This window comes from Aptenodytes patagonicus, chromosome 8 (assembly GCF_965638725.1).
Source record: "Aptenodytes patagonicus chromosome 8, bAptPat1.pri.cur, whole genome shotgun sequence".
NCBI classification, from domain to species: domain Eukaryota; kingdom Metazoa; phylum Chordata; class Aves; order Sphenisciformes; family Spheniscidae; genus Aptenodytes; species Aptenodytes patagonicus.
The window spans coordinates 8,520,016-8,533,760 of record NC_134956.1 but is presented as its reverse complement, the minus strand read 5'-3'; the positions used below and the strand labels follow the sequence as shown (position 1 = coordinate 8,533,760).

At 42.2% G+C, this 13,745-nt stretch overlaps 1 protein-coding gene across 1 annotated transcript in view; it reads right to left on the bottom strand.

The window, feature by feature from the left end:
* Positions 1 to 551: 551 nt before the first annotated feature.
* Positions 552 to 13,745, bottom strand: part of RHOA (ras homolog family member A) — a 28,672-nt gene continuing 15,478 nt past the window's right edge. The window contains exons 2-5 of the mRNA XM_076346240.1: positions 9,233 to 9,390; positions 6,297 to 6,417; positions 2,814 to 2,944; positions 552 to 1,811 (exon numbers count right to left, since the gene is read on the bottom strand). Coding sequence (XP_076202355.1) covers positions 1,638 to 1,811; positions 2,814 to 2,944; positions 6,297 to 6,417; positions 9,233 to 9,388 — 582 coding nt within the window. The 5' untranslated portion in view covers positions 9,389 to 9,390 and the 3' untranslated portion in view covers positions 552 to 1,637. The remainder of the gene's footprint in view (positions 1,812 to 2,813; positions 2,945 to 6,296; positions 6,418 to 9,232; positions 9,391 to 13,745) is intronic.

Below are 13,745 nucleotides of genomic sequence, written 5' to 3'. Positions count from 1 at the left end.
TACCTTGAGCCCATCCCTTGTTGCAGCGCTTGAAGGCATCCCGCATGAAAATGGCATGGCAAACATGTTGCCATGCGTGACATCTCACACATGCTCCAGCGCAGCGCGTGGGGTGTACGACAGCGCAGACCAGCACACTGCATACCATCGCATGCTTCTACAGCAACACCGCCCTCGTCTCCTCCCTTCTTCCTACGCTCCCCTCCTACATAGCCTCCTCCTGCTCGTCTATTCCCATGCTCAAGACCGACAAACTCAACTCGACTGATGTACTCTCAGCTGGTTTGAGTATCAAAAGCAGCTCCCGGGAAGCTTTGCCACTCACCGCAGGTGCCAGGCAGGGCGAAGGATTCCGCCTCTGCTCTGCTGCAGCGTTCAGAAACTGCTGCGAGCAGCGGATGGGTTATCACTTGCTGGGAAACAAAAAAAAGTATTAAAGCACTTGCAACTGCTCAGCGAATCCTATCACAGCTGTATCAAAAATGGTATTTCTGATTCAGGCTGTCAGACGCTGGGCCAAAAACCCAGAGTGAGGAATACAGACACCAGGATACAGGGAGCTTAGAAAACTGCCTTTATTCTATTAGTTGTTGGAAAAATGAAAATACAGAAAGAGTTTAGTTGGCTGCAGAACAGCAAGAAGTTCACAGGTTAGGAGTCTGATCACTACATGGTAACCAAACTTACACAAAAAGTTTCATTTTTTTTTAGTTTTGAAACTGGGTCCAGCAATGAACTTAAGGCAACTGAACAGTTCAGAAGCTTTGAGTGTGAGCAGGCTGTCTTTTCTCATCCCTACGGCACGTCATGGAAAAAACTCCTCCTGGGTGTGCAGACCACTCAAATCATTCAAATGGGTCAGACTTACAAATGAACAGGGGAAGAGGATCAGCTGCTTTCCATCGGACTTTATTTTCAAATACAGTTTCTTAAAAAACCCAGAACACCTTAACGCAGAGGTTACAAGTAACAGTATTAGGAAATCCAATTATACAAAAAATACTACATCTAAGCTGGGGTAAATAGATTTATTTTTGGTAACATACATTTAAACTGGCACTAATTACACAGTAACTAAAAGGTAACTAACATGAAACCACAGAACCCTCACTTTTCCTTAGCTGAATGGGACTTGGTCATTTCAGAGTGATCACATTTTCAAACTAATGTTTTACACCACTGAGCCATGAAAATCGGATCTTCCTAAATGTGATAGCACTGAAGCTACACTTGATTCCACATACAGCCATGTAACTGTTGTACTCAATTAGAATAGGACGTTAGTTATAAAGTAGTTACAGACCAATCCTCTGTGTTGACAGCTTTTTCTCTTTCTAGAGAGAAGAAGATAGAGAATTGTCTTCAATTAGCGCCTGGCATATCCTGTGAGTGCAGAAAAGGTTTGTTAGAGGAATGTTGAGGTTAACCTTGGGTGCACAGATGAATTTGATGCGGATTGTTATAAAAATCATGGTTGGCTTCTAAATACTGGTAGCAAGATGACTCGATTTTTAAATCTCTTAAGTAAATTATAGATAATGAAAAAGGCCAGTAATCATACACTAAGATTAATAAACAGCACTTCAAAATTACTCAAGTGCAGGGTGCTGCTTTGGCCATCTTCCTCTGGCCACACTTTATAAGAGAAGGCACCCGGACTTTTTCTTGCCACGCCGGGCTTGCAAAGCAGCTCTAGTGGCCATTTCAAAAACCTCCCTCACACCGTCTTTGGTCTTTGCCGAACACTCCATATACCCAAATGCACCAATGCGGTTTGCCATATCTCTTCCTTCTTCGGGTTTGACAGGCTCCTGTAACAGCACAAAAGCAGCAGGTGAGAACAATCCAAAGCCACACCGACGCGCACCCGCCGGCCCGCTCCCACCCAGCTTCCCAACAAAGGCAAAGGAATTTCTGGATTAAATGCACATAATTAATTGGTTAATTAATAATTAATTGCTCCCCTGAGAGCGATCCTTTAAATAATAATAAAGGCAGATTTAAAATGAAATTTGCTTATTTTCTCAAGATGCAACATGCACCTCAGCCTGGATCACACAAACGGGGTGTATGCTTGCATACCGTGCCAACGCTTGAGGACACGATCGGTTTTCTAACACCTCTGAGCTTAAAGGCCGCGAGACCCTTTGAAACTCGAACAAAAGATTGCTTATTTCAGAGGAAACATTTATGCAACTCTTTCCCACAATTGTAACAAAAGCCTATGAACAAATCCCAAAAATCAATGCCTCAGTCTTTGTATACAAACAAATATTATGCAACAGGAGCAAAAATTCCAGGACAGAGCAGAGTATCTGCAGTCCCATACCCAAGCTGGGGGTTTCAGACACGATCTGAAAATGAAACCTAGTGATAGGCTCAGGAATGAGCTACAGCACCTGTGGTTATCACCTCAAAACACCTACCGATAAAACCATTCCCTTTCACACCCTGAACATACAAAATAAAGAACAACTCGAGCATGCACGCACTTGATATGTTGATGTCTCCTAATTAATTCCTTTCTACCTCGGGGATCCAGCTCTCCAGCAGGGAGAGCAGCTGACTGTTAGTAACCCAATATAGCTGTTTTCATTGTTGAGAACGCCTTTTTCTAAAAATTAAATCTCCAAATATGAAAAAAGAAACACTCAATTAAAAGTAATAGATACTTTCTGGTTTCTGTCATGGGTAAGTGTTCGTTATGCAGCCCATAGGAAGCTGGCAGCAAGCTGCGGGTGCCCATTTAATGCTCTGGTACAACCACTATACACGTTCTTCATTCATTGCGAGACTATCAGAAAGGAACCTGCCTGCTTCATTTTGGCCAGCTCTCGTCTTGTGTGCTCGTCATTCCTCAGGTCCTTCTTGTTTCCTACCAAGATGATAGGCACGTTGGGGCAGAAATGCTTCACCTCCGGGGTCCATTTCTCTGGGATGTTTTCTGGAAAGAAAGAAGAAAAAAAAAAAGTATGATTGTACTAAAACCCACTTCTGGGGAAAGTTTTATCTTAAAGCTTTTACCTGCTGCCTGAGTGGTTTTAGCTCACTAATCCACACTGATGCCCTTTTTTCTACTCTTAATTTGGGAAGCAAATAGACCTGTTCTGGTATTACCAAAAAAGACAAGCCTGTCTATGGTAACTTTAAGGCTGAAGGACACCTAAACCCTTGGCTTCTCTACGTCTCTCAGTAGCTACTTGACAAGGGTTAGCATAAGGTACTTCAAAGAACAGCATGCAGAACTCTGAAGTAGAGAGTTACGGAATATTTTGCTTCAAGAGAAACATTTTATTTATCTCCAGAAGCTAAAGATGGGCACAACCTTGAAGCGTAAGTTTTTACATCACTTTTCTTTTAAAAAGCAACATCAACCAACCACTCCAAACTCTCCCATTAACTGTAGCAGAAATGTTGTTCTATACACTAATTACAGATGCACAGAAACAAAGACTTTGTGTAAGTAATCTGCAGATTTGCCACTTCTCCCTGTCTGCAGCAAATGAATTTGTGCTCACATACAAGAAACTTTTTCCTCCTAACATAACTTCCCTACATGACTTTTTTTAAATGGAGCTGCAAATGGAAGACTTGAGGGCTTTTGAAAACAAAACCTTGATAAATTCTATATAGCAGGAAGTGTTGAACAGCCCAAAACATTTGGCTTTGCTTTCAGAGGTTCTCAGACATCTGAGATTCACCAGTGGATGTACCTGCAGGCTACATAACCCCTTTTTATCCTCACGAAATTCCATTCAGCTTTTGAAGAGACATTAACTATTATGGCATTGTTTTCTTGCTTGAAAGAACAACTTAGCCAAGCATTTTTGAAGCCAGTTTTTGCGCTACAGCCAATTCTGCAGCTGCACCTGGAGTGCTCAGGGGGTGCCAGCCCCTAGACGCTGCACACCTGAAGAGCCATCTGGCAGTTCACTGCTCCCTCCACTGCTCCCAGGGACACAGGAGCCCTGATACTGGCAAGCAGGAAGGGAAGAGAGGGAGGAAAAAATGGCCAAGATCAGGTTTGACTTAATTAAACCCCTCTCCCCCGCCTCCAGGGGTCAGTAACCCATCTTGTTTCCAGGGAGGTGAGGTCAGTTAGCTCTCCAGCTGCCAGGGGAGTAGCATGTGCAGTAAAAGTGAGCATAGCTCAAACCTTGTACATAGCTGTTTACAGCCACACCAGGCACGACCACAGCACCGCTGCCAACTAATCCTCAAATTGTTTTGGAGAGAGAGAGACAAAGACAATGAAAGATGTCTCTAAACACAGGATCAGGTGGAAGTGATGAAGAGAGAGATCAGGATTTCCCAGATATCAAGCTGGCATTGATTTTTCTAAAAAGACACTTTCACACCCAACTGCCTGTTCAATGGCTGCTACCCTTCAGAGGCAAGGCAAGAAATGCGACTGAGCAGCTATCAAACATTACCCCAGTTAGACTGTAACACCACTGCAACATCTTAAGGAATATTCTGTCTGCTCATTTACTCAAACCTTCTGTGAACTGTGGCAGGAATGGTATTTTTCAACCATTGTGGTAGCTGCATTCAGGACTAATCCTTCCATTAACTGCATTTCTCTGCTTCCTGGATCCTTTTGTGTCATTCTTGTTTCTTCCTAAGACGCAACTCTGGGAGGCAGGGTTCATCCATAAGATAGATCAGAGGTGTAGTACAAAAGCCTCTCTGAGGACAGCTTGCAGTGATCGTGATCACCCTGGCAGTAGGAAACTCCAAAGGATTCAGTGATTTAATACATTTAAGAGAGAACTGGTATCCCATTTATGAGCACCAGTTAAAATAATTGGAGACCTGTCATTAACAGACAAAGCAGAGGGGTGTCTCACTTTTCCTGGCTAGGAGCTGCCCCACGCATGGATGTAATTTTGACCAGTTACAAGCAAGTACCAGTCAGTCACTGTACAGAAGGTTCTTGTCAGAGTACAGCTGGTCATACACACACACAGAATCAATGTGCCTAAAGATCTACCTTAACATTATCTGCATTCCAATATGAAACCCCACAAATAGCCACTAGTGAACAAATCCCACTGGTGAGAAGTAGATAAGGGAATTTTTACAGAAATTCACTTGTTTAAGAAAGTGCTACCATGATGCATTTGTTCAGGAGACTACACTGGATGGATGGATGGAGTAATTACCATTTTAAAGGGACAGAAATCAAAGTTCCAGACATGTTGAGTCTTAGAAATAAGAGTATCTCTATCTCCTGCTCCTTACTCTCTTCAAAAATGTCTTTGTAAGATCAAATACATCAATAGCTACGCATTAGATTTATAAATCGATCAGTGAAGATTTCAGTCTTGGACTCCACACAGAAGAGGTGCCTATCTAATACACAGATTTTTGAAACGATGTTTTTGGAGCTCAGAAATCATAAATCAGGCAACTCTTCTTCTCTTTTCTCCATCACAAGCAGATGTCAGTCACTGGAAAGCAGACTAGGAGAGTATAAATCTCCAGCCTCTGATCACTTACAACCAGTGAGAGCACCACCCCCTTTCAGTGCAAACCCCCCTCCCGTGTGGTTCTACCTCATGCTTTTCACCCACCAAGCAGAGAGCAAAATACCCCAGGCTATTTGGGATTAATAACTCAGAGTGTTTCAAGCTGATCTCTCTTGAATAAAAGGAGGGGGGGTTGAGGGTGGTGGAAGGGATGAAAAAGCTAGTGAAAGCTAGCTTTCCCATTTACATAGAAAGGAAGTTAGTTTATTTTCCTAGATATAGCATGGTCGCGAGTGTTTAAGAACCTGCAATTTTCAAGGAGAAATTAAAAAAAAAGGTAAAATAAAATCAAACCTTGGGTGGGCCATGCCACTCAGTGGACACCTTATGCACTCACAGGGCTCCCGGACACAGCAGAGTGCAGCTACAGCCTTCCTGCTTGCTTGGGTTCACCAAGGCAGCGCCTCCCAAGGGATGAGCACACCAGCACGCTGCCTTGGCCCACCAGACAACGTTGCCGGGTTGGGGGTGCTGATCTAGGCCAGGGAGCTGCCTCCCTGCTAAATGTTGCTCAAATTATGCAGCAGAGCCCTGGGTAAACAGTGTGCTGCTGAGGCTTACAAAACACCACTCAGCATTGTTGAAGAATACAGGTTCCTTTAAGATCTTAATGTCTGAAAACTATACATTCAAACCAGTATGAATTTTGAAACTAGGAATGCTTTCAATCATTACAGCACATGAAAATATATTTTACAGCACGATTTCCAAGGGGAATACAGCGACACAGAGACGTAGTTCTAATTCAGTTAGCGATCTACTTACCTAAACTATCAGGACTATCAATTGAAAAACACATAAGTATAACATCAGTATCTGGATAAGAAAGCGGTCTAAGTCGATCATAGTCTTCTTGTCCTGCTGTATCCCACAAAGCCAACTCAACCTGCAGAACAAAGATCAAGGCAGTTAGCCAGATCACCAGGGAAGTTTTGATTCAGAAGCTAGTAACCCAAGAGAAGTGGATAAAATATTTCAGTTAACACCACTCAAAAGGAGGAGACTACAAGACAAACTGCTTTGACAGGAGAACTATTAGAAATTTTACGTTCCATAACTCCAAAATTCAATTTATAGCACCTTATGAGACTTTTCTTTACATCCATGACCAGTGCCAATTCTCTGAAAGGACATAAAACCTACCACCAGAAAAGCAAGACAGAAGGATCGAAGGGAATCGACTCCAAAGGGCTGGGAATCTCTCTGATAAGCATTCCAGAAATACCAGTTTTCAGTGAAAGTGGACTCTCTAAAGTATATGCTTTTAGGATTATGCACATTTTCATTTCATTTACAGCTGGAACCTGTAGTGACTAAGAAATGTCAAGATTGTACTTACTTGTGCACAAATTCATTTAAACTCCATCACAGCAGAAATTTACACTTGTAATTTGCTTTGAAATAAAGCTGATTTGTGTGTAAAGCTTCTTGTTACTAAGAACTGAGTAAAGTAGCTAATGTTCTCAATATTTCTACTTACGGTGGAGCTAGGGGAGAACATCCCAATAGGATCGTTTAAAACTGTAGAAGGAAGAGCCAATGTTTAAACTAGGAAATTTAAAAACTAGAATCAAGCTCTCAAGGTATACTCTTGCTCGAGATGCTCTGATGCATTTGCCTTTGTAATGGAGTGGGTTCCTTCTTGTTTAAGCTCCTACATTCAAAAATTACAGGAAAGAAGTCCACAGCAGCTCAGATGGGCAGAACTGGAACCCAAATGTGAGCTTGAACGTGCAATGCAACTGTCTGGTTAAATTGTGAAGATACAAAGCCTTAGCTGCGTGCATATACAAAAAAATTCTTCTGTATTTCAGTCAGAAATACTCCCCTCAGAGTCACCTCTGCATTTGCAAATGTGAATTTTGTGGCAAACGTTCTTATTTTTTACAGAGATGTCTGTTGAGGGTTCCCTCACATGACACTGCAATCAGCTCCTTTGCTCTACCTAAAAAAACGCATCTCGTGCCATCACTGTTTTGTCTTCACATGGCTTCTGAACATTTCTGGTAATGCTTTTCTAGGAAGACAGATGTAAGCAGCTGTCAAACAGATCAGTCTTAAGTACCACTCTCCTACAAACTTTTCTAATCAAGTTTTCAGAAGACAAAGTGCTCAGATAAAGTATGTCATCTAGTCACAAAAAAATTCAGCTGACATTTCCACAACAGAAAATGCCCTGCTCAAGCTGCTCATGCAATGTTTATTTAGATACCGGCTGCATACAGCTGATAGGGCACGACTCTCTGTTCAACCCATTTAGAGATGCAGAGATTCAGGCAGAAGGGAATGAGGAAGTTTGACTAGGTGATAAGAGAGAGAAATTGATATCATACATATTTTAAACAATAGTCCTTAGAGTCTAAGATACAATATAGAAACTGCAGAAATGGTCACCTGAGGGGAAAACATGTTCTAATATGAGTCCAAAAGTAAGGGTTTTTTTTACCCATTCGTATCATGGGAGAGAAAAGCTCCTTTTAGACTCAAATAGCATGAACTATCATGACTAAACCCACAAATAATCCATGCCTGTAACAGTAGGAGATAAAATTTAACGTAAAGCCCAAAACTAGCTCAAAAAGTGTTTGCTCAAATCAGGATCGAAACCGAGCAGTTTCAATCAATCTGTCACTGCATCTGAACCAGAACTGACTGAAAGATGTTCTGGCTGTACCTGAACCCAGAGCAAAGGCTCATGTCGCAGCAAGGAGCGAGACAGGGAAGCTCAGCACCGTCAGCATCAAAAACGTGCTTGACATGAGGACCCATGGCACTGAGGTCAGCCCTGTGTGGTCACAGTAACAAAACAGACATATGCATGGTTTGAAAGGAGTTGAGCTTTCCAAGGCACGAAGTTTCTGCTTTGTGTGCTTCCGGAGTTATCCTGGAAAGTGACAATTTTACACATCACACGCTACCTTGCATGACATAAACGCAGAAGGCAACCTATCCGGCGTTCAGAGAGCAGCCTTCTGAAAACTGCCTCTTGGAGCAGGCGTCTGGCATGTTTGCTTGTTTGGCAAACAAAAGGACTCAGGGGTGACACAGATTGAAAACTGATTTTCAAAATATTTACAACTAAAATGAAATATTTTAATGATTAATTTACTGAAGTACAAACTAAAAATGAAGCTCAGTGAGCTGTGGGTATGCTTGGCTGCTAAGAATTGCGCTCCTTCAGACAAGTGAGACAGATGATGCTGATGTACACTACAAAAATCAAATCCCTTTGAAGCCTGTCAGTCATCTCTTCTGAAGAGGATCCTGCATGTTGCCAACAGAGAGTATGAAAAGACTCTCTCCAGGAACTACTCTTTGTTAATCACAATACCGGGTTCCTATCAAAACAGGGACTCCACTACGCAATTCCAAAGGCTAATAGCCCGGTGTCCTCAGCATGTAGGCACGTCTTCGAATTGCTCCATCCTCTCCCACCTACTGCAACATTTTACTTGGAGTAACTGTATGTTTTTTAGAATTTCAACTTGTATAAGGTTAGAAATAGGTCGTTGAACAGACATTGGATATAAGTGGGTTCTAGCAAAGCCAGTATTTTTTCCACAGGAACATGCTTAATATTTAAAAGTATGTTTACAACATAAGCACTAAGCATGTGTACTAACCACTTATTAAAGAAGCATAGAGATCTCCATGCTATTCTGAATAAATGCAAGTTCATTTTGACAGAAGTGTACACATACCTGCTTTCCATCCACTTCGATATCTGCTACATAATTTTCAAAGACGGTGGGAACATACACTTCAGGGAACTGGTCTTTGCTAAATACGATCAGCAGACAGGTCTTTCCACAGGCACCATCACCCACTATAACCAGCTTTTTTCGAATGGCTGCCATAGCTGAAAAACAAAACGACGACTCATTAATTCTTCCGCCGCAGCTTTTAACTGAGATGCTAATAATTAACAACCACTAAGTTTCCAATTAATAAGAATTTTTAAATTGAGTCTACATGTCCATTAGAGACACAGGCAAGTATTTGGAATCACACGAGTTCAAATTCCCATCCTTTTGGGAAAAACATTCCCCAGGACTTGCCAACACACTGGTGAGCCACTGGGTGCAAGAATAATAGAAAGGAGAGGAGAGCAGCCTGGATGGGCATTTCTTTACCTATTCTAAAGGTTGAGATAGGAATGTCCAGAGTGAGCAAGCAGCACTGTCCTAGAGCACCTTCTGAAAAGTGTCTTTTAGGTAATCGAAGAAGAGATGCTTCAATTTGAGGGCAGTAGCATTTTCTTGTCACACTGAGTTGTCTTAACTACAAAGTGCCAGAAGCTGTGTGGAGTCAGCTGGACCGAGGAGCACTCTGCTGCCACGTCAGAGCACCAACAGGAGGATCTCAGGGTAACCAGCCTGTTCCTGCAGGCTGGACTGTAACTACCACACTGCAAAGGATTTTGGAAGTACACATCCCGCTCCTCAAACCGCTTTCCTGAACATCGCTGTTATCAGGTTATTTCGCCTGCTATCAGCTTACATTAAGTAAAGGGGGGACACAGAGGGAGACACCACTGTGGTGCTCCACACAGATCTCTGCTGTTCAATGTATTGATATTGGCAACACAGAAACCAATGTGAACAGTGAGCTGACAGTTTGTTAATGTTACAAAGTTATTCCAGGTAGTTCACTGTAAATATATCTATCTCATAATGCATACAAGGAGAAAAATTGTCCAAACTTCAAATGTAACACATGGGGCCCTAAGCTGATGATTACACTTCGTGAGCAAGATCTTGGGTGAAGTATCAAGCTCCTGGAAACATGAGCTTGGTAGCAGTCAAAAAGAACAAAATGAAATAGCAGGAACTGCTAGGAAGGGAACAGAACAATGATACGACCACCATACAAATCCGTGGCTTGCTCACATGCAACTTTGGCCTAAAAAAGATGTTATGAAAGCTTGAATAGGTTTAGTGAAAGCCTAGAGTCAGGGTGGGACCAAAAGAGATGATTGTGTTGGATTTGGCAAATTTCTACAAGGTCACAAGCGGCCCAAATAGTATGGATAGGGATTGATTGCTCATCATCGCTTCCCACAAACGAATGCGAGGGGGGCGATACAAAGATAGTAGAAAAGGGTTCAAAAGCCCACCAGAAGGCAACGGGCCTTGGGAACTCCAGCAAGAGGATGTTGTGAACACAAGAAATTTATACAGGCCTAAAGACGACTAGGCAAGTACATGGAAGAACCTTCCTGAGTGAGTTAAAGAATGCAGAAACCACATCTGCCTTAGAAAATCCCCATAGTGAAAGCACTTTGAGGCTGAGAGAGTACTGTGGGAAGCACTATATATGTGCCTGCTCTCTTCTTTCTTCTCCCTAGGCATTTATTTGTGACTATTGCAGGAACAAGCCAGAAATTTAGGGAGGGACCTGGCTACAAGGGACTGGAATGAGGACAGACCCATAACTACTTTGTTCTCCATAACATGAAGGCACTCCAGGGGAAGCTGCTTAGTCATCCCGTGAAGCTTCCTGGGAATGGAGCAAACAGCAACGCTACCATAATACCTACCACTGCATGACTAAAATACCACAGAGGGAGCACCCTTGTGAGTTAACCTTTGCCATGACAATCCCAGTCTATGCGGATGACTGAGGCTGCTGGCAAGGGGAGAAGGGCTCGAAGAAGCACAGAAGAAAATCAAAAGACATAGCAAAAATGTTTTCTCCTTTCTGCCTCTTGCCTTACAAAATTAAGTAAAAAGATAAAACTAACCATGTAAAAGTAACCTTTAGTACTATTAGTTGGTGAAGAAGCAGTGGATATTACAGAGATTCTGTACTTCTGTTCCAGGTGGAAACAGAGAAGGACCATTTCAGCCCATCAAGCAGCAAGGGCTCAAGGACTTGTAGAGCACAGCTTTGTCAGACACAACTGCTCAAGTAATCCAAATCTATCTCTAAAATGAGCTTCTTTCACCTTGTGAATATATATGTACACACATTCAATTTATTTACCTTAGGGATTTGGGGTTATTTTTACATTTGTGGGAGGTTTAAAATGATCCAAGCTTTAAAAAGGTTTTCTTTCAGTGGTTTTAGATGGTTTTGAATACTTTCTAGCAATGGTAATATTTGATTTTTACAGAACTGGAAATCATCTGTCCTCTGTACCAAGTCAAGATCCACTACTTACAAGTCCTACCTACTATCAGCTTTGTCTAACCGGCCCTCAAAAACTGTAATTCCGAGTCCTACAAAACCTCTGAAGCCATCTACTCCTGTGCTCCACAATATTTACTATGAGAAAATTTCCCCCAATGTGTATCCTCAACTTTCTTTGATGTAATGTTAGCCCACTACTGTTTATCCTATTTGTCATGGGCACAGGAGAATAGATTATTCCCTTTCCCTAGTGCAGTTGAGAATACATGCCTTCATTTAGTCTTCTCTTCAGGCAAAACAATTCCAGTTTATTCAAGCCTTCTCTGTAAATCATATTTCCTAGACTTCCCTGTTGCTCCCTTCTGGGCACAGTCCAACTGGCACAGATTTACCAAAGCGTGGAGCCCAAAAGCTGAATCCAGTATTTCACCTAGGGCTTTACCAACATTAACTAGAGCTGAAGGATTATATTATTGATCTTACAGGACATACTGTTGCTTAAACACCATACTGGAGGTGTATGTCTTTTTTTTTTTTTCCCCCTCCCCAGAAGACAACACTGTTGATACACTCAGCTTTTAATTCACGATAACTCCCAGATCTTTTTCATTAGGATTGCTACATAGCAAGTTGTTCTCTGTTCACACAGCTGAATGTTCTACTGCCATGCTTTTATTTATCCTTCCTCTGACTGGTGTTTTATTCTACCTCCCAGTTCTAGTTCTGTCCTCCAGCTTAATCATAGCCTTTCTCAGATGCAAGTTTAATAATCATGATTCCCAGATAATTATCTAGGTCATTGATGAAACCACACTGGAGACAAAGTAGGTGGATGATGGAATGGGATAACCTGTCCTTCCTCAGTATCCTCCCTCCTTCTCCCTTCAGTGCTAGTGGCTGGGGCTCTGGCCCTTGATCACTTGTGTTACCTGCAATAGCACCTAGCGTAGGTGACCTTTTTGGCATCACCTATGGATAACTGTCTTTTTCTGTGGATTATCAGATCAACTCTTCCTTTATCTCCCTCTAAATACTTCCGTCACTCTAGGTTTTTTTTTTTTTTTTTAAGTGTTCCTTGCCAGTTAAATCTCATGTTATGCTTTGGCCTTCTACATCCTTATGCCTAAGGTCTACAAGAAAACTGCAATTCTGTAAAAAAAAAAAAAAAAATTTCATCATTTAATGTAGTGCTTTCTAGAAACCCTTCCCTAAAAAACCAGCTTGAAAATTATATATATACACACAAAATTATTTCAGGAGTTTTATTTGATCTCACTATCTTTTTCCCAAGAAAAGCCTATCATGAAACTCTCCCTGCCTGAAACTTTCCTGAGATCTGCTGACATTATTTGGACCCAGGGTGGAAAGACCACTCTGTCAATCACGGCACCCTTCAGCAATGTATGCTCAACCACTTCCTTCCCACTGCTTAGGATCCACCCCATGAGATTCTCCCCTGCTCAAAGTCTTTTATGTGCCGGACAGTCACCAGGACACCTCAAACCTGCTGAACAGTCCCTTCCGTCTAGTGCATCGAACATCTAGGTAATTAAAATTCCCTCATCACCAACTTCTAGAGGATGCTGCCAAGATGCCCACAAGAAGCCTCAACCACCTTATCTCTCCTTGGTGACCTATGGCATCCTCATCTTTTTTACTTTAGTTTCACCTTCCAGAGCATTACCACAGAAGAATTCCCTCTGCATAATGTCCTTGGAACAAATGTGTTGTATAAAATTCAGTTCAGGATGCAAAGATCACCACTTGTATCCCTGAAGCTTTCACTTACCTCCAAAGCCCTAGGAGTTGCTTTTGATTTGCTTACGTCAAGCGTTCCCCTGTGCACGCAGCACAGGCTGAGGCTAGTTTGTTTACAGACCTCAACAAATTTTCAGAAACAGCTCAGATTATAAATGCTGGGTAGACAGAGACGCCTCAGGATGTCAGGTCTGACCACTGGATAGACCCCCCTCCATCGACCTCGGAAAGAAGTCACCAAACATCACAACTGCTTGTTTCTTCCTGACATTAGTGGTTATGAACTTTACGGCTTTATGGTACTTGAAGTTTCTTCTCTGCTGG